Source organism: Typopeltis vanoorti, chromosome 13, assembly GCF_054136105.1.
Source record: "Typopeltis vanoorti isolate ZY-2024b chromosome 13, IOZ_Tvanoo_1.0, whole genome shotgun sequence".
Lineage (NCBI taxonomy): Eukaryota > Metazoa > Arthropoda > Arachnida > Uropygi > Thelyphonidae > Typopeltis > Typopeltis vanoorti.
The window spans coordinates 31661643-31682172 of NC_143561.1; the positions used below are offsets into that span (position 1 = coordinate 31661643).

At 37.7% G+C, this 20530-nt stretch overlaps 1 protein-coding gene across 1 annotated transcript in view; it reads left to right on the top strand.

The window, feature by feature from the left end:
• Ptpmeg (protein tyrosine phosphatase Meg) overlaps nucleotides 1-20530 on the top strand; it is a 558329-nt gene that overhangs the window by 367565 nt on the left and 170234 nt on the right. The window contains exon 17 of the mRNA XM_090403197.1: nucleotides 13840-13909. Within this exon, the coding sequence (XP_090259323.1) occupies nucleotides 13840-13909 (70 nt within the window). The remainder of the gene's footprint in view (nucleotides 1-13839; nucleotides 13910-20530) is intronic.

The following is a 20530-nucleotide window of genomic DNA, read 5'->3' on the forward strand; positions in this document are numbered from 1 at the left end:
TAGGCAGATCTGGAAGATAACAAGGTTTAAGTGAAAAGAACTTACATACTTTTACTATACGAATGCCATAAAGGTGTGTTTGTATATTATAACATAAATTGAAAGCCAAACGGCTATTTTTCTGGCATCCTTAATAATAATTAAGGGGATACAAATCCCTTGTTGTTCAACTGCCAGTAAGCAAAATTCTAAGATCGAGAACTACGAATCTATGAGTTTCATATATACCGAAAAACTGTCGGCGAATCCAAGTGTAAGTGACCACTTGGTAGTACAACATAATGTAATTACAGTATTACATCCCCTAGGGGCTGTGTTTTTACATTATGAGAAAATATCAAGGATAGTGAGGAAGCTTGCTCCACCTTTGGTTCGAGTTGCCTTGGTGTTGTACTACCAAGTGGTCATTTACACTTGGATTTGCCGATAGTTTTTCTGTATATATGAAACTCATAGATTCGTAGTTCTTGATCTTAGAATTTTGCTTACTGGCAGTTGAACAACAAGGGATTTGAATCCCCTTAATTATTATTAAGGATGCCAGAAAAATAGCCATTTGGCTTTCAATTTATATTATAATATACAAACACACCTTTATGGCATTCATATAGTAAAAGTACGTAAGTTCTTTTCACTTAAACCTTGTTATCTTCCAGGTCTACCTACTCACGGATGAAACCTCAAAAAAGGTTGAAACTGGTCTGGGCAGTGACTTCTCCTCATAATGTAATTACAGTATTACATCCCCTAGGGGCTGTATTTTTACATTATGAGAAAATATCAACGATAGTGAGGGAGCTTGCTCCACCTTTGCTTCGAGTTGCCTTGGTGTTGTACTACCAAGTGGTCATTTACACTTGGATTTGTCGATAGTTTTTCAGTATAGGTATATATGAAACTCATAGATTCGTAGTTCTCGATCTTAATAATTTTGCTTACTGGCAGTTGAACAACAAGGGATTTGTATCTCCTTAATTATAATGAGGTTTCTAATCAAGGAAACTTCTTGCTTAGAAGAAAGTTTGAAGTATGTGGGGAAATTATAAATTAAAGATGCCAAGGAAGTATATTCTTGATTTAATCCTTTATCCAAGTGTGAACAAACCAAGTTTACACTTGACTATTTTCAGGATTGGACAACTCATATAAAGAAGCTAATAACTTCACATTACTTGCCTTAGTATCCCATAATGCAAAAGCACATATTCTTACTGACATGTATAATGCTATGCATTATGGGAAGGGTCACTACCCAAACCGATTTCAACCTTTATTGAGGTCCATCAGTGGGAGCCAGACTCAGTGGTGATATCAAGGTTGAAGTAATGCAGAAGTCATGTTTCCATATACGAGTAGCCAAAAGGTGTCACACCTTATTATTAAAATACTCTGGATTAGAGATAGTTGTTAGAAGTTTTTTCCCCTTGGTTATCCTATAAATTAAAGATGCCAGAAATTTTATTCTTGGTTTAATCCTTTATCCAAGTGTGAGCAAAGTTTGAACCTGAACTATTTTCAGGTATGTGTAGCAAAGTTCAAAATGGGGAAATGGCTTGTGCAGATCTTTATGTTGGAGCATAAAGATCTGCATAAATTGCACTGAAAAATTTTGAAAAAAATTCAAGATATGAAAGCGGAAGTTGCAGAGATGAGGCAAGAGGTTAAACGTAAGAGATATGAACTGAGGAGAATGGCGGATTTGCATGGGAATGTGAGGAAGAATGGGACGAGAGATTTGAAAGAAAGTTGAATGATTTGGCAGTGCATCAAGATTCGATGATAAGAAGGGTGGTGAATGAAAAAGTGCACAAGGTTTGTTTTCTGTGAGATAGAATGATCAGGATGGTTGACGCTTTAGATAAGAGGAGTACCCCAGCAAAAGAGTTGGTAGTGGCAGTTGGCACAAATGATCTGGCTGATAACAAGAAGAATGTAAAGATGGATGTCGTGAGGCTGTTAAAGAGAGCGAAAGATAACAGTGTGGTAGTTAAGGTAGTCACCATGTTGCCCAGGTACGATAATGATGAGTTGAGAAGGTGAGCAAAGATTTTGAATGATATGCTAGCAGAATTGTGTCAGGAGAATGTGTGGGATGAGTTTGAGGGAGTGGATAGAACTGTATAAAAGAGCTGGGCTACATTTGAATGAATTTGGTGTGAGTCAGTTTGAGAAACTGTTGCTGCAAAAGAGAATGACTGAAGTGAATGTAAGACTTGAGGAAGCAAGAGGTGTTGTGGAAGTGCAGAGGAGTAAGATATGCAAGTTTGTGAATGGAGAGAATAAGAGAGAAGGAACACAGAATGGACAGGGAAATGGGGTGGACAAGTGGACACTGCATAAAAACTGGATGATGATGGTTTCAGGAGTAGATGCGTGAGTGCACAAGAAAGGATTAAGACAGTCAAGGATGTGGTGGTGATATTTACATCTGGGTGTGATATCAGCATTGATAGACAGGAATGGATGGAGGCATCATGTCCAAGAAGTGGGGGTTAGTGGGACTTGTTATAGAAACAGAAATGAGCTAGTGTGTATGTTTACAAATGCTAGAAGTATTTGAAATAAGGGGAATGAAATTGTAGTGTTGATCAAGTTAATTTGCCCAAAAATTGTTGGTATAAGTGAGACATGGTTGAATGAGGATGACATTCTGACAGGAATGGAGATGGAGGAATATATAGTCTTTTGCAAAGACAGACAAAGCAGAAAGGGAGGAGGAGTGTTATTGATGTTGGTAGGGGAGTTGTACCCATCCAGAGTGGAGAGCATGTCATATCATTATATGTTCACTGGACATCCACAGATGCAGTATGGTCACTCCGATGCTTAGTGATGTGCATCACCAGGCCTCACCATGTAGTCCTGTTGTATGCTTTTCTGGAGGTTTCAACTTTCTGAAGATCAGTCACTCCACACACCATCCATCCATTTCATTGATGGTCTACCTCTTCCTCTTTTTCCAGGAACTTTACCTTCTGGAATGACTTTTAATGGGATTATATTGATCAAGTGCATATAATAAACAACTATGTTATACCAACTAGTTTCACCAACTAAGGCTGTTGGCATCTTCAGGGTACATAACTGATGTAAGGAACTAAAAAGTAAAAAACTGTTACAAACTATAATCAACTGATTTCAATTATATTAAACAAAGAACAGAGCGCGTACAATACGTGCATAGAGTGTGCATGATCTCACTTGTTGTTATTAGGAACGTTCTATAGTTGGCACTGTAATTCAGTTCTGGCGAGTTGAGAGATCTAATAATGGTCTTCCTGATCACGGGTAAGATTAGTCCTTGGTTCCTGTTAAGGTTTTGTACACAACAGGCAGCTGTTGTGGCCTCTTTAAAAATTCGGGAGCGGAAGTCCTCCTCTATGTAAGGAATTGTGCTTCTATCCCACTCTATGGTATGGTTCGTTCTTGAGAAATGAAAAGCTAACCCTAATTTTTTTTCTCTGTTATTATTGAGGTCACCTATGTGTGTTCTTTTTGCCTAATTTCAAGGCTCCTTGAAGTTTGGCCAATGTAATTCCAGCCACACGAGCAGGGTATGTTATAAACTCCAGCATGTTTGGAGAAAGGATGGCTATCTTTTGGAGATCTTAAGAATTGTCTAATCGTTTCTGTAGGTTTAAAGGCCACTCTTATTTTATGTGGTCTAAGGAGTCTTGCAATCTTATTGGAAACTCCCTAAGTATGGAATGACGATGGTAGAAATATATCATCTCGTTGTCTTTGTCAGGGTTCAGAGAAAAGTATCTTGTGGACGAGTCTTCGAGGAAACCCATTCATGGTAAAGTTGGTAGATATCAGGGATAGTTCTTCCTGGAGGTCTTGTTGATCTGTTGTAAGGAGAGAGGCATGGTTCTTCAGCATGTGTACAATACTAAGTTTCTGAAAAATGTGGTGGCAGGAAGTGAAATGTAAATAATGTCCTGTATTAGTAGGTTTGCGGTAAACTGAGAGGTTGATACCACCACTTGGAAGCTTCTTAATTAAAGTGTCCAGAAATGATAATTGATTATCTTTTTCAAGTTCTAGAGTGAATTTGATTGTGTGGTGTAGAGAGTTGATTTTGTTAAGAAAGTCGAACAGGTCCTTTTTTTGTGTGGTTCCAATCAATAAAGATATCGTCCACGTATCTCCACCATACTGTGGGTTTAGGATCTGTTTGAGATAAGATTTTACTTTCAAAATCCTCCATAAAGAGATCAGCACAAGATGGAGAAAGGGGGGGGGGGCTACCCATTGCAAGGCCAGTCAATTGCTGATATAAGGTTTTATTCCATAAGAAAAAGTTTGATGTTAAACAATGACGGAACAGAGAAGTAATGTCTTGTGGGAGCAAACTTCCTAAAATGTTGATGACTTCCTCCACAGGGATTTTAATGACTAGAGATGTAACATCCAGGCTGGCGAGAAGATCTATATTGGAGATAGAGATGTTGTTCAGTTTCTCAACGAAATGTTGTGAATTTCGTATATATAAGTATCCGAATTATGGATGTGTGGTTTGAGGATTCCTGCCAGGTGTTTAGATAACAGATAAGTTGGTGAATTGATTCCATCTACAATCGGGCATAGTGGTATTCCATTTTTGTGTACCTTAGGAGCACCATTATAGTCTTGGTGTTAGTGGATGCATGGATTTCAATCTTCGTTTTAAGTCTATAGACTAATTCACCATGTGATGTATTAAATCATTGGTGTCATTGTGATTCTTTAGTGTTGGATCTGTGACTAGGACACATGAACGTATTGTATGTGCTCTGTTCTTTGTTTAATATAATTGGAATCGGTTGATTGTAGTTTGTAACAGTTTTTAACTTTTAATGCCTTACATCAGTTATGTACCCTGAAGATGCCAACAGCCTTAGTTGTTGGCATCTTCAGGGTACATAATTATGTTATACCAACTAGTTAGTGAAACTAGTTGGTATAACATAGTTGTTTAATATATGCACTTGATCAATATAATCCCATTAAAAGTCATTCCAGAGCATTTTGGTCAAGAAAATTAAACGTTTTTTAACTTTACCTTCTGTTACTGTTCTGAGAAGTCCTCCTTCCATCCTTTCAGTGTGTCCAAAATATTTTAACTTTCTTCTGTCAATATCCTTAAGGAGCCTTAAAATTCTACTGATCTTTTCTAACACCCATTCATTTGTATGTCTTTCTATATGATATCCTCAACACCTTCTATAACATCACATCTCAAAAGCAGCTATTATTTTCATATCTGACTTCTTTAGGTTCCAAGTCTCACATCCATAAGTCACTGTTGGGAAAACAACTGTATTCAAAATCCTCAACTTTTCTCATGGAGATGGATCCATCCTTCCAGATTTTAGGCACATCTCTGACTGTTGTTTTAGCCATTCCTAATCTTTTTTCCGACTTCTGAACAGCAATTCTTCACGTTAATAATGGATCCCAGGTACTCAAACTTGCTGACATCTTTAATTCTTTCTCCATTAAGGTACACTTGTTTCTCAAGAGCTTTCCTGTTTGCATTTCCTTTGTCTTGCTAAGATTGAGTTGAAGTCCTCTGTTATTATTGATCTTGTTAACTTTATCAAGAATTTATCCCAGTTCTTCCTTGTCATTACAGAGGAGTATGGTATCATCAGAATACCTCAGATTACTGATCAATCTACCATCTGTCCAAATTCCTGTCTTGAGCTTATCGAATGCTTCATGCTTCAATCCAACGCACGTAGGATTGAATCATTGGAGCTTATCCAATGCTTCAATCCAACACATGTTCTTACCATGGCTTCTTGCTCCCTGTACAAGTTGGCTATCAACCTGATAGTGTGTTGAGGAAAACCCATTATTTTCATTACTGACATTATGTTAATTTCATTACTTTTCAAACACTGACAGTGGTTTTGAAGCAGTATGGTGTGAAGCTTAGCTGAACAGGATGAAATGTTTGGTAGTGGTAATGTGGAAGACAGCGAGGATGAAATATTTAGACAAATTGGTCTCTGTAATAAGAAAAGGGTGATCATTATGGACAATTTCAATTATAGTAATATAGACTGGAATGAAGAGACAGCATCAGGGACCAAAGAGAATAATATTTTGTAAGCAGAGGCTACACATGAATTGAGGGTCTTGGATTTGAATTCAAAACTGGGTGGACAGCAGTAGAATTTTCTTTGATGGATAGCTTGAATTTGCTGAAGTAAGATCAAGATCATGCCTTAGCAATCTGCTTGCTTGCTTTTAACAAGGAGACAAATACATTGGACAGATTACCACATGGCAAACTAGTTATTTACATTGGAACAGATGAGGTTGGATGGTAGATTAGTGCATTGGATTGGATATTGGCTGTCTGATAGGCCAACAGGTTGTGTATGGGGGAGTGATATCCAAGAACAGGAAAGTCACTAGTGGCATGCCCCAAGGGTCTGTGTTGGGGCCATTGTTGTTTAATTTTTATATAAATGACATTGGAAAGGGCATAAATGGTGATATACAGTTGTTTGCAGATGATGCAAATTTGAGGAGAGTTATGAGAAGTGGAGCAGGTGTTATAGCTTTGAAGGCCTAAATAAAGGTCTGAATGGGTAAGTGCATGAGGATATCAGTTAAATGTTACAGAATGTAAGGTTTTAAAATTATAAAACAAAGATAGGATGCAGAGTATAGGATTGGAGAAATTTTGGAGGAGGCAGAGGAGATGAAGGGTGTTGGGGTTGTGATGGATAAAGACTTGAAATTTCATGAACATTTCACTAAAATTATGAGGATGAATTTGCTGTCTCATCCTCACATGGGAGTGATGCTGAGAACACTGACATGCAGAAGTAAGGATTTTGATTCTGTTTACACTTGATCAGGCCCTATATGGATTACTGTACAAGATTTGGTTGCCAGGTTTTCACAAGGATGATGAGATGTTGGAGAGGGTCCAGAAACAATTGACTAAGTTGGTATCTGGTCTTTGGAATGGAATGTGAGGACAGATTGAGAGAATACAGATTACAGTGCCTAGTGGATAGAAGGAAGAGGGAAGACATGATTGAAACATATAAGTTGGTAAGGGGTAATTACCAGATTAGCCTGGATGAGATTTTTCATAGAATATCTGGAGATGGGGGGGAGAATGAGAGGCCATCCCTGGAAGCTGTATAAGGTGAGTGTGTGTGTATGTGGAAGAGGATGAGGAATATATTTTTTGAATGGAGAGTTGTGGGTGATTGGAATGCATTGCCTTAGAGCAGGGTTTCCCAAATTATGTTCCGTGGAACACCAGTGTTCCGTGATGTCATTGACGAAGCTGTGTATTTTTAAACATGGAAGTAATTCAGGAAAGGGAATACTGCTGTTTATGGCCGGTCATAAAAATTGGCTGCAAGCTGATTACAACAATGGGCGGTGTATCCTCTGTTCTAAAAATTAAACGAAATAACATCATGTTGCAAATGTTAGTGACCAATCAGCAAGGAAGTATAAAGAAAATTTTTCCACTGAAATTGAAGATCAAGGTAGTCTGTATCCGGTTCTCAAATCAAGTAATACTGAATACTTTCTTCACAAGTTCATACTGTAGGGTGAAAGTGCTTGTTTCGAAACCATAGTGCCATGATTTTTTAAAAGTAATAAGTCCTATAGATTTAAATTTTAATATGAATAAGAGACAAGGAACTATGTTTAATTTTGGTGTTAAGAAATCTCTTATTGAAGATGTTTGTGACACAACAGATAGTGATTCATCCACCTCCAGCCTACAAAGCAATTTCCAGGATGTACAAAAGGAGGGGAAAACTACCAGCACACAGGAGAAAAAGTCTGCATTCACTCATAAGTACTTATAATAATATTATAAATTTTTGGTGATCAGAATATGTCAATGAAAATCAGCACAAATTAATTTAATGTTGGCCTGAGGAAACTACAATATGCTACAAGATTTCATTATTTCAGTGATTGATAACTGATTTAAATGTAATTTTTTATTTGTCAACATCTCACACACCATATACATAAGTGTACTAATACTCTTTATGATTATGCCAGAATTAATTATTAATACATTACAAAATAACCAAGGTGTTCTGTGAAAATTTCAGGATTTGTGAAGTGTTCCATCGTAGGCAAAATCTGGGAAACGCTTCCTTAGAGTGTAGTGAGTGCAGGGACAATGAATGCTTTTAAGTCGAGGTATGATGATCTGTGCATGTGATAGTGGGATCTCCCCAATGAGTCTCTTCACTTCGTGGAGGTCTGTTGGTCATAATAATAATATCAGGAAGGTAGCAAAATGACCTGAAGGCTATCAAAAAAAAAAGCTTAGAAATGGAGGAAAGAGAATTACGAATGGAATCTTAGATGAAAAATGTAGATAAGGATATCCTGGATGTCTGGTGTAATTCCTTGAAAGACTCTTAAATGAAACAAGCAGTAAAAGAACAGTAGAAGAAAATTTTCAAGAAAAATCCATCAAAAACTTGAAATGTGGAAAGGCAGCTGGAGTAGATGATATTTGACCAGATATGCTCAAATATGGAGTCATACATAACTGGTGATTAGTTTACGGAATTAACAACGCATATAAAGTATATTAATTAAAGGTAACTTTAATGAATCCTTACCACAGCCACCACTCAACACTGTAGTCAACCTCTCGTCGGCAGTTTTAAAGCCTGAAGCACTCACCGCACTTTCACGTGGTCACAATTTCGCCCTAGCTCCTAAAAGAATACCTGCCGAAGATATCATGATCCATATAGAACGTGGAATTCGCAACCTGCCTAACCATATCGCTAACAACGTTAGACTGGATGTAGTCTAACGTTGTTAGCGTTAGACTGGATGTAGTCGGTGTTCTCACTAAAGCCAAACCTCCAAAAGCCAACTTATCCAAAAACGAATATGCTGCCCTACAAGAATTGAAAAACAACAAAAAAATAGTAGTGCTCAATCAAAAAGACTACAAAGGTAAGCTAACTGCTTTAGTACTAGACCGTACGACTTACCTCCCCATTGAATATAATCCGACCAGCTCTCAGATTAGAACTCTCCACAGACTCCTTAAGAAGGTCACTTCTTGGCCTGTGGAAGTCACCAACAAACTAAAACCTTATAACTCTAGACCCCCCCGATTATATGGACTCCCAAAAATACATAAACAAAATGTGCCATTGTGTCCCATAGTGGATGGCATTGATTCCCCAACATATAAATTAGCCAAACATTTAGCCAAAATGCTCACACACTACACTGGCAACACACCATCACACATAAAAAAGTCAGCCCACTTTAAAGCCAGTATAGAAAACCTCGCACTCCAACACACTGACATAATGGTCAGTTTTGATGTCTCCTCCCTATTCACTAATATCCCACTCAAAGAAACCCTAGAGCTCATCCAAGCCAAGTTTCCTCCCGATATCTCAGTCCTATTTCAGTTCACAATGAACTCAGGCTATTTCGTTTGGCAAGGAAAGTTCTACAAACAGATAGAGGGGACAGCCATGGGTTCACCACTTTCCCCACGCTTGGCCAATTTCTTTATGGAGACCTTTGAAGAGAAAGCCTTAAACTCTGCCCCACAAAAACCCACTATTTGGCTTCATTACGTGGATGATGTGTTCGCTATTTGGCCACATGGCTTGAACTCACTCCACTCCTTCCTAACACACTTAAACAACCAGCACCCCAGAGTCCAGTTCACCTTAGAAAAAGAAGAAAACAACACCCTCCCCTTCCTAGACACTTTAATCACCCGCCAGCTTGATGGATCTTTGGTTTTCTCTGTTCACAGAAAACCCACCCATACTGGCAGATACATTCACCAGCAGTTCCCCCCCCCCTCACAACAATATGGGGTTATAAAAACACTATATATCAGGGCAAAATTAATCCACTCAGATGACAAGGCCCTTACTACTGAACTAAACCACATCCTCAACACTTTCTTAGCCAATGGCTATAACCCCAAAAAGATCCAAAAAATACTAAAACCCGTCAACCATACCCCCCCCCCACAATAAAGATTACACCAAGTCTATCACCATCCCCTACCTCCAGGGCACCTCTGAGAAAATAACCAATATCCTCAAAAAATATGACCTTACTTCCTGTTACAGACCATATAAAAAGTTGGCATCCCTTATCCGCTCTACCAAAGACCAACCACTTCCCCTAGACCTACCTGGTGTATACCAGGTCCCTTGCAGCTGCAAATTGTCCTACTTTGGCCAAACAGGCAGAACAACAAATATCAGGATTTCAGAACACCAAGACTACATCCGGTTCCACCAGTACAGCCGCTCTGGGCTGGCAGACCATGCCTTAGATACCCACCATAAAATTCGTTGGAAGAAAACAAAAATAATTCATCGCAGCAAGTTTAAATACGAAAGATTATTCAAAGAATCTTCAGCAGCTCTAAAAAACGTTCCTAACCTCAACAAATTTTAGTGCATGAAACTACCCCAAATTTGGGAGACTTACATTATGAGAACTTCAGCCCAACTGCCAAGACTACCAAATTAGCCCGCCAGAGGGCACCATTAGGACTTTAGGAACAATATTAGTTTCTTGCTTTCTTCCTCATTTGCTTTGTGTTAGTTCCTGCGTGCACATACCATATCTTTATGTTCCTGAAGATGGCAATGTGACGTTGCCGAAATATAGAAGTTATTCATTAAAGTTACCTTTAATTAATATACTTTATATGCGTTGTTAATTCCGTAAACTAATCAGCAGTTATGTCTGACCAACGTATAAGCCTTGCTACTAGAAAATGGAGTCATACAAGTTTTGCAGTGGCTACACTGCATAATTCTGATGACCTGGTCAGAGGGTTCAGTTCCATATGATTGTTGTAGAGCTCTTATAGTTCACATCTATAAAAAAAGAGGGGGGGAATAAAGCTGAATGTGAGAATTACAGAGGAATTTCTCTGCAAACATACTTGAAAAGTAGCTGAATAAAATGTGGAAGAGAAATTGGGAGAAGAACAAGATGGATTCAGGCCAAATAAATGATTGGGATGAGATTTTCATTTTATGATAGATAGTTGAGAAATCACGAGAATATGATAATGATCAGTACAAAACTTAAGTTTTGTAGATCTCAAAAAGTATATAACAAAGTGCCAAGAGAAAAACCTTTTCAAAACACTACAGTTATTTATTTATCGTATGGCTTGTACTCATGGTTAAAAGACTATAAGATATAAATACACATGAGTATAGATAAGATACACATATATGATTAAAAAAAAAAAGTCTACATTCAGGCAAATACAAATATGAAATTTATGACAAGCATCAGACAGAAGATTAGTCATATTTTAATATTTAGGTTTTTGATCCAGTTGATCACCTCTGCGGATAGGTCAAAGATGTCCTTAAAGTAACACTACAGTTATATGAGATAAATGGAACATTACACAGAGCAATTTAAGTTGTCAATCACCAGTTAAAATAGAAGGAATACAAGAAGACTGTTTGACGTAAAATCAGGTGTAAGACAAGGATGCACATTGTCTCCACTCTTATTCATCATCTATATGGTTCATGTTATGAAATAAAGCAGCATTTAACCTGATATTAGAAATGGAGATATCGAAGTCCTTTTTCTTTATCCAGATGATGTTGTACTCTTGAAAACATCCAGTGCAAGTCTCCAGGATTCTGCAACTAAACTGAATAACAGCTGCAACAAATTTGACATGAAAATCAGCAATAAAAAGACCAAAACTATGAAAATAGGTAGGAAAAATAAAAAAACTTCAGCTGTATTCTGAATGAAGATCCTATAGAATAAGTAAAATATTTCAATTATTTAGGCACTGTTTTATTTCGTGAAGATGGCAAGTTTAATCTGGATTTCATCCAGATTAAACTGGGTGATATGGTGGGGAGCGAGGTGAATAAATTATGGAATAAGAGAGAAATTATTCAAAACTCTAAACTAGCAGTAGAGATGACAATGTTAAAACCAGTTTTAAGTTAATAATCCGAGAGTTGGGTTAGAAATAGAGTTTAAAAAAAGGATGCAACAATAATAATAATTGTAAGCAAAATAGTTGCTCTTACACGTGTGTTTTTGTCTCCATGAATTCTGCACAGTGACTGTATTCACTAATTCACATTCTGACTTACTGCCAAGTAGTTTCACTATGATTTCTCTTCAGTGTGATTAACAATCTTGAATCTAAGTTTTAAAAGAGGTATACCGTGAGAAGACATATCGATACAAAATTAATAACAGAAAAAACTCACGTACAAAGATTATTTGATAGTATAATTTTCGCCCATGTGTCACAATCTTCAGTACATTAAGCTCAAATTAAACAATAACTGACAATTCCAAAAAGCGCCACCTAAGTAGCTGGTGTAAGATAACTAGAAAGGTCAATAAATTTCAAAAAAAAAAAATCAATACAATAAAAAGTTAGGAAAGATTAGCTGATTTGTAAAGTACTATCTCCTATAAAGGGGATAGACGTAAGCCGTCGGATCTGTTTAAGTTAGGAGAATGAAGTAGAGTTTCACATGTTTCTTTATAAAGGCGTTCCAGGAGAAACTGACTTTTGTGAAGAACTCTTGTCTTTCTCAGATGAACTCTGTGTCTAGTGAAGATGGCATGTTCTGCAAGTCCAGACTTTTCAGGCTTAAAGTATTCAATATAAGATTGATGTTCTTCTAGCCGAATAGAGGCAGATCTTCCCGTTTGTCCGAAATAAGATAATCCACAAGAGCACGGAATCTGGTAGGCACCTGGATGATTAAGATGTGGAAGCTTGTCCTTAGGAGAAGTGAGAAAGGTGGAGATTTTTCTAAATGGTGGAAAGGCAACAAAAATATTCAGTGGTTTTAAAACTTTTGCTATATGTTCACTGATGCCTTGTACATAAGGGATCAGTAATGCACGTTATTTCTTCTGTGTTTGAAGAGGACGGCATATTAAAACTACTCAAAGTTCTTTTAATGAAGCAATTCTTATAACCATTAGATAGAAAGGAAGAAGTTATATATTGTAGTTCTTTCTGTAAAAGATCGTCTGAAGAACAAAAGGAGTGGGCCCGATGAACCAGTATTTTAATAGTTCCTGCCTTTTGACTGGGATGGTGATGAGATTCCACATGGATATAATGGCCTGTATGAGTCTTCTTTCTATAAACTGAGAAATGTAGGTTACCATCTGGTTGGCGAAGAATTAGAAGATCTAAAAAGGCTAACTGCTTATTTGATTCTACTTCTAGGATAAACTTGATCCTAGGATGAAATGCATTTAACTTAGTGAGAAATTGTTGAAGTTCATCCGAAGAGCCATTCCATACAGCAAAAATTGGCTGAATGGAAAATCAGATAATCTTTCCTAACTTTTTATTATATTGATTTTTTTTTTTTTATGAAATTTATGGACCTTTTTAGTTATCTTACACCAGCTACTTAGGTGGCGCTTTTTGGAATTGCAGATTCAATCTTGAATCTGCAATAATTTTGATTTTTTTTTTTACTATTCTGTAGTGTACTAAGATTCTTGCTTAAGGTTTAATCTTTTTTAACCCCTTTGTATGTATTTTTTTTCCTACACTACTCATTTTTATCCTACTGAGAACTAAAGGGTGATCACGTTCTATTTTAAATTCTCTGTGTACTCTTATATCCTGCATCAGTACGAAGAATGAAGATATTACTATCAAAAATAGCCAAGTCAATAAGAGTTATTTCTTGTGTACTCTCTCCATGTGATTTTATGATTTTAATTATTTAAATTTATTATTTTAATTATCCAAATTTATTATTTTAATTATCTAAATTTATGATTTTAATAATTTCAGTATTAAAACTATTATTTCAGGTAGTTAAATTGATCAGAGCTTCAAGGGAAACACCAGCAGGGGAGTTAGTATTAACTGTTCGACCAAATGGTAAATATTCTTCAAATATGTCTTTAAAATGATTAGTAATATGTAGTTCTTAGGTGTCCTTCTTAACTGCTGTTAAGTTCCAGCTCTATCCACAGTGTGCCACTATGCTTTATTGCAATCTACCAAGTGTGGTGGAGCAAGCCAGAAGTTTGTATTATGTATTTAACCTAACTCTGTGCTTCTTCTCCCCCCCCCCCCATCCACTATCCAAATATAATCTATATGTAATTTTATAAAAAAAAATAAAAAGACCTAAATTAAAAACTACTGATTTCAAAGCCCAAATAATGTTATGCAGGAAACCAAAGTCGGCTGTTAATTTTTTTTTGCAAACATTGAGGGGAAAATAGGTCATACATATTCTACTACATGTATAAATGAAACACAAAAAATGAGACAAGTGGATTCAACCTAGCCTGCAGAGCAGAGTAGAGTGTGCAGAAAAAGAGCACTCAGAGCACCTAAAGCAGCTGATTTGTCTTCAAATTATTTCATGTGAAAATTCAAATAAGAAATTTTAATGCATTAGAATGCAGTAAAAAATCAACAATTGCACAATCTTGAAATAAGCTGTGACTGATTTTAACTCTACAAAATTGTGAAACTTCTGTTAAATAAAAAAAAAAATGGCTGTTGTAATTAATAGAATATCGTAAAAAATCTAAAAAAATCTTTCATCTAAAAGAGACGGCAACGAGAAAACTTGCTTTCATCAAAATCAGATATCATGCAGTTTGAGCTTAATAATTTTTGATTTTAATATTCCACTTGGAATGACTTATAATCCTTCTAGATTTCTGGTCAGGAGGGACTGTTTTTAGCATTTCAGATGCTTACTTAAAATGATTTATTGGGTCAGAAGCAGGAATGGTATATCAGAAATTAGATAAATTGAATTCTGGGTTATCTGAATTCCTTGGGAAAAAGCATCTTCGGATAACAGATTTGTCTGCATAATAGAGGTCCCCAGAATGATGCTTTCCCACACGAGTGCTGAAGTCATGTTTAAGTGTGTGATATGTGAATTTCATTATCATGATGCTAGTGCTCTTGATCATTTCACTAATTTTATTAATATATATATGTGTGTGTGCTAATTTTTAACTTTTTTTTTTTTACTCAGCTAACACTTTTATTCCCTTATAGGGAGTAGGTGGGGCCTTTTAACCCTATCTAGCTTATGGAGACTGAGTGGGCAGTTCAATCTCCATTGGCAAACAAGTGCTGCCACTTAGGTACCAAGAGATGGCAGCACTTGTTTGCCCATCTCTTGGTACTTAACCTAACAGGATGTGTTCAGGAGTTTTCAAGATAATTTCTTCTCAAATTTGAGGCAGTTTCATGCAACAAAATTTGTTGAGATTTGGGTTATTCATTAAGGCTGAGGCAGATCCTGGATATGGTCACTCATATTTGCTGTGGTAGAGTAAGGTGATCCCTTTAGATCGTATACTGTGGTGAGTGTCCAAAGCATGTTCAACAAGTCCTGGGTGTCCATAGAGGTGGAATCTCATATGGGCCTTGATGGCTGCCCAGTCTGTTTGGTCATAGTAGGACATTAATTTACAATGCATACAGTAAAATGAAATTAACAAAAAAGAAAAGAAGACGCCTGAAGTGTACTTTTGTTTGGAATATGAAATATTTCTCTCTTAAAATTAATACAGAATGCTTACAATGTCAAATGAATATACACATACGAGGTGGTATCAAAAAGTTTCGAGACTAGGTTTGTAACATACCAACAGATGGCAGCACAAGGCTGCACGCACAGTCCCAGAGAGCACCTATGTTCATAAGTCAGCCTAAAGACATCGTCCTATGTATACATCGGGTGCTGTGCAACTGATGCTATTCTGACCACCTGCGTTATCACATCTGCGATTTCATCATGGACAGCAAGTTAGAACAAAGAGCAAACATGAAATTCTGCATGAAACTTGGCAAATCTGCCACAGAGACATTTGACATGATTCAACAAGTTTACGACGATGCTGCAATGAGTCGTTCAAGGTGTTTTGAGTGGCACGCGTGCTTCAAGAGCGGAAGAACATCACTGGAAGACGATGAGAGATCAGGAAGACCTTCAACGAGCTCACACCCCCAAAAATATCGAAACCATTCAGCAACTTGTGCATGAGGATCGTCGGAGAACACTCCACAACATTGCTGCCATTGTCAGTGTGTCATATGGAACAGTCCAGGCAATCCTCACTTGTGATTTGAACATGCGCTGTGTTGCTACCAAGTTCATCCCCAGGCTGCTGACCCAGGAGCAGAAGGAACACTGTGTCAAAGTCTGCCAACTCCATCAGCGTGCCGTGGATGACCCATCCTTCATGTCGAGGATCATTACTGGTGACGAAAATTGGATGTACGGGTATGACCCTGAGACGATGCAACAGTCTTCACAATGGAAGAGCCCATCATTTTCCACAACCGAAAAAGGCGAGGCAGGTCTGCAGCTCGACCAAGTGCATGCTCTTTGTCTTTTTCGATATTCTCAGCATTGTGCATCGAGAATTCGTCCTCGGGGGCCAGACCGTCAATAGCGAGTTCTACTACCAGATTTTAAGGCATCTGAGGGAGGACATTCGGCGAAAGTGACCAGATCTGTGGCACGCAAAAAACTGGATACTCCATGACAACAATGCACCCTGTCACCGAGCTCTCCTCACACGTGAGTTTCTCACCAGAAACAACATGATTTTACTTCTGCACCCACCCTACTCACCAGATTTGGCTTCTGCAGACTTCGCCCTCTTCCCAAAGATAAAGATCCAGCTCAAAGGTCACTATTTTGACACCATTGTGGAGATCTAGCACGAATCGCAGAAGGTGCTTGACATGCTTTGAAAAGAAGACTTCCAGGACACATTCCAGAAGTGACAAGAACGCTGGGAGCGCTGTATTGATATGCAAGGGGATTTTGAAAGTGATAGTATGTAAACGTAGATAAATAAAGTAATTTCTCGTGAACAGAGCTAGTCTCAAAACTTTTTGATACTACCTCGTATAAAGGAAACTGAGGTGCAAAAAATAAACATGCTGCTTCCATTATGTTACATTTAATGAAACCAAAGTTGCATGACAAAATAAGTTTTTTTTTGTGACAGTTATTGCTAGCAACTCACTGTATTTATCAACTTAATACTCATATTTAATTAAGAAATATATTTATTCTTCTTTTGTAAACTTTTTCCAACTGCACAAATTAAATTGCATTTAATTTATGAAAATAAGTCATGTCACTAGTTGTTTTTCTAAGACTTTTTTTTAGGATAACATGATTTATGCATTAAGTAGTGTTTTTGAAAATGGAACATTGTTTAGAGGAAGCACAGATGGACAAAAGTTGCACCCAATGACTTTGGTGAGGTACCAGAAGGCATGACTGCCAGTGGCATAGCATCATTTACACCAGTACGATATACCTTTATAAATGTATACCGTTTATAAAGGTATATCATACGTTTATAAGGTATACACCAGTACGATATACGTTTATAAAGTAATCATTATAAATGTATATCATACCGGTGTAAATGATGCTGTACCGCTGGCAGTCATGTCTTCTGGTACCTCACCAATAATTCCACTATATCCTTTGCAATGGTCACTCTGCTGCCATAACTATCCACCAGTTTCAATCTGCCATAATTATTTTTTCTTCTTGCTAGCCATATAGCAGAAGAATTCCCTTGAATTAACCTTGGCCTGACCAGCCAATCTCCTCTCATGCTGCACCTTTTCCTTCTTTACTGTGGTTGTCACCTTCCTAGCCTGCAGTTTATATTTTTGATGGATTTTATTCCCGCCAACTGTCTTGTACCTCCTCCATAATCCTTCTTTTCCAACACAGCTTGCTTGATCTCACTGTTCATCCATTTCACTCCTACTCCATTTACGTGCCTAATCCTTGGAATGCAGTTATACATTGCTTGTGTCAGATATGAATTTTCATGCTTTGTCAACATCTCTTTTGCACAACTCATCTACCTAGCATATCGATTCATTTCATTTCATTTTGTATGGTGATTCAACGGCCGTGAGCTCCTTTTACAGGGAGGTACGGCATCACCTCAGTCCTCCCTATTTTTATCCTGGCTCGGGACCAGCATAGCTAACAATTCAGACCTATGGCTGGAGGGATTGTGTTAAGTATTCCTGACTGTATCCGTGTGTGTTCACAGGGCCAGTTTGCCTGCTTGCTGGATGAAAAACCCCAGATAAACTGGGAGAAAACTCTGCTGTCCACTCCCAAGACCGACTAACTTGGCTATGGCTGAGGAAGATCCTTAAGCTCCTCACATCGTCAACGGAATCGAACCCAGGACACTCCTTCCCCAGACATATAGTTGCAAAGTGCATGCATAGTCACCAGGCTAACCGCACAGACAGCATATTGATGATAGTTGACTACAGAACTCCCCATGACCCAATGCTTCATGCTTGTCTTTGTTCACTGTTGCATGACTTAATTGTTTATGTAATTTGTGCTTTTGTTGTTTTTTTTATTATGGTTATGATTATAATTTGAGAAAATTGTTTAACTTAACTCCTAGCAACATTGCATTGCTGATTATTGTGCTGGAATTATGATCAAAATAACTAAGAGGCTAAATGACCAAGTTATTTGGAGAATAGAAGATAGTCAGGTTTTCCAGGAGAAAAAACTTTTCATCCTCCACAAGACTGGCTGGCTTACCTTCAGTGGAAAAGCTCTTATCAAATTTCTTCAATTTCTAGATTGAATGTCTTTCAAAAAGAGCATCATTGATATGTTGACATGGCAAAGGTCACTAGTCTGTTAAGCATTCTTTGGTTTTTCTGTTCCTACTTTTCAGCTCTTTTGAAATTTTAAATGCTAGTTGGAACTAGTCCACTTTATATTAATTCACATTTGCCCTTGTTCACTTTTGCATCACTCACTGTTTATGTAATTCTTGCTTCTATATTTTTATTTCTTTTTTGTGCTTATGGGGATTTGAATCCATGGTCTCTTGGTTGGAAAGTTGGTACACTAGCCACTTGGCCAATTAGGTCAAGATATTTAAATATATTTACACATTAAGCACAGTTAAACATTTAATTGAGTAATTAAAGTTAATTATAGTACAGATATTTTGGTACTATATTAATCTTAATTTATGAGTTAGTTGATATTATATTGAAAATGCTCACAAAATTATGACCAAAAATTTTGTTTAAACAAATATTTCTTCTTCTGTAAGTCAATCCCATTTCTTGCTTTTCATTATGTAGAAGAATCTCAACAATTTGTTGCTATTACCAAGATGAAGACATCTTGATAATAGCTGTTGGCCAACTTGGCAATTTGTAAATTCTTTGTTCTTCACCTCTTTTCCACTGGCCTTCATATGTTAAATATGTTAACTTAGCTAATTGCCTTCAATTCTTGAGGTTGAGGGGTTGAGGTTTGTTTGAGCTGACTTTCTTCGCTGTTCTCTCTGGTTCCAAACAAAACAACGAGACTCCTAGTTGGAGATTACCTGCTCCAGCTGAGATAGGTGAAGTCTCATATTTTCAAGCCCATCATCATTCACTTAGGGTATGCAAATGATTACCTACTAACAAAGTGTCCCATATAGTATATTATATTACCCCCACTCACGAAAGGTTATTTTACTAACCTATAGTACCTTTTGTACCACAGGCATGCTGATTTTTTTTCTATTTTTATCAGTTTTATATATATATATATATATATATATATATATATATTGTATTTTTAATTTATTTTTTTACACAGTCTGGAAACCCTGCTCTAAAGACCAAACATGGAACATTTTCAAGCCACTTCAGGCCTCCAATAAGGAGGTCAGTGGTCTTACACCAGGCCCCTCCATGTGGGGCACCTGTTCGTGGTGGAGGGGACCTCCCAGTGATGGTACTGGCCCTTTTCATTCTTCCTCTTTTTCTTTGCTTTTCTTCCCGTATTCTTTGCTCTACTTCTCCTGAGTCTTTTTCACTATCCTTTTTCCAGACCACCATCACTGGGATCCAATGTCCTGCCGCCGTGTTTGCCGTGCGGTGCGACTCGTGGACATCCGGAAAGGGGGAGGGGGGTCCTGGTAGTCTTGCACTACTTTGGCCTCTGCTTCGACAAGACGGGTGGTCCTGGATGGCCCAGCCAGGATCAATCAGCTAGTGGGCTTGCCTGCAAGGGTCAGTGGTGTTGCAGTAAGTCTCTCACCCCATGGTCCGGGGTCGGGATACTAGGCCTGCTGCAGTGCCAGTATAGCGTCCAGGGTTGCCCTGGCGTTCCACTCCTGAGCGCATTCTTTGCTTGCTGGGTAGTGGGCATCCATGTGTGGCTCCATGGTGGGTGGGGAGCTTTGGTGCCGAATTAAAATTCCTTAAAATATGAATTCTTCATCCTCAGATGTTTCAGGGACCCTAACAAAGTCCCAACCAAGTACTGATAATATAGACACAGCCTATGGAAACAGAAGTAAGAAACAAAAGATGTCGGATACTAACAAAAATGTACCAACCTTTTTAATCATTCATGCAACAGATGAAAAACCAATTGGGAAAATGTCACCCTTCTTTATCCAAAAAGGTTTAGAAGGACTGGCAGGATCTCCCAAAACTGTC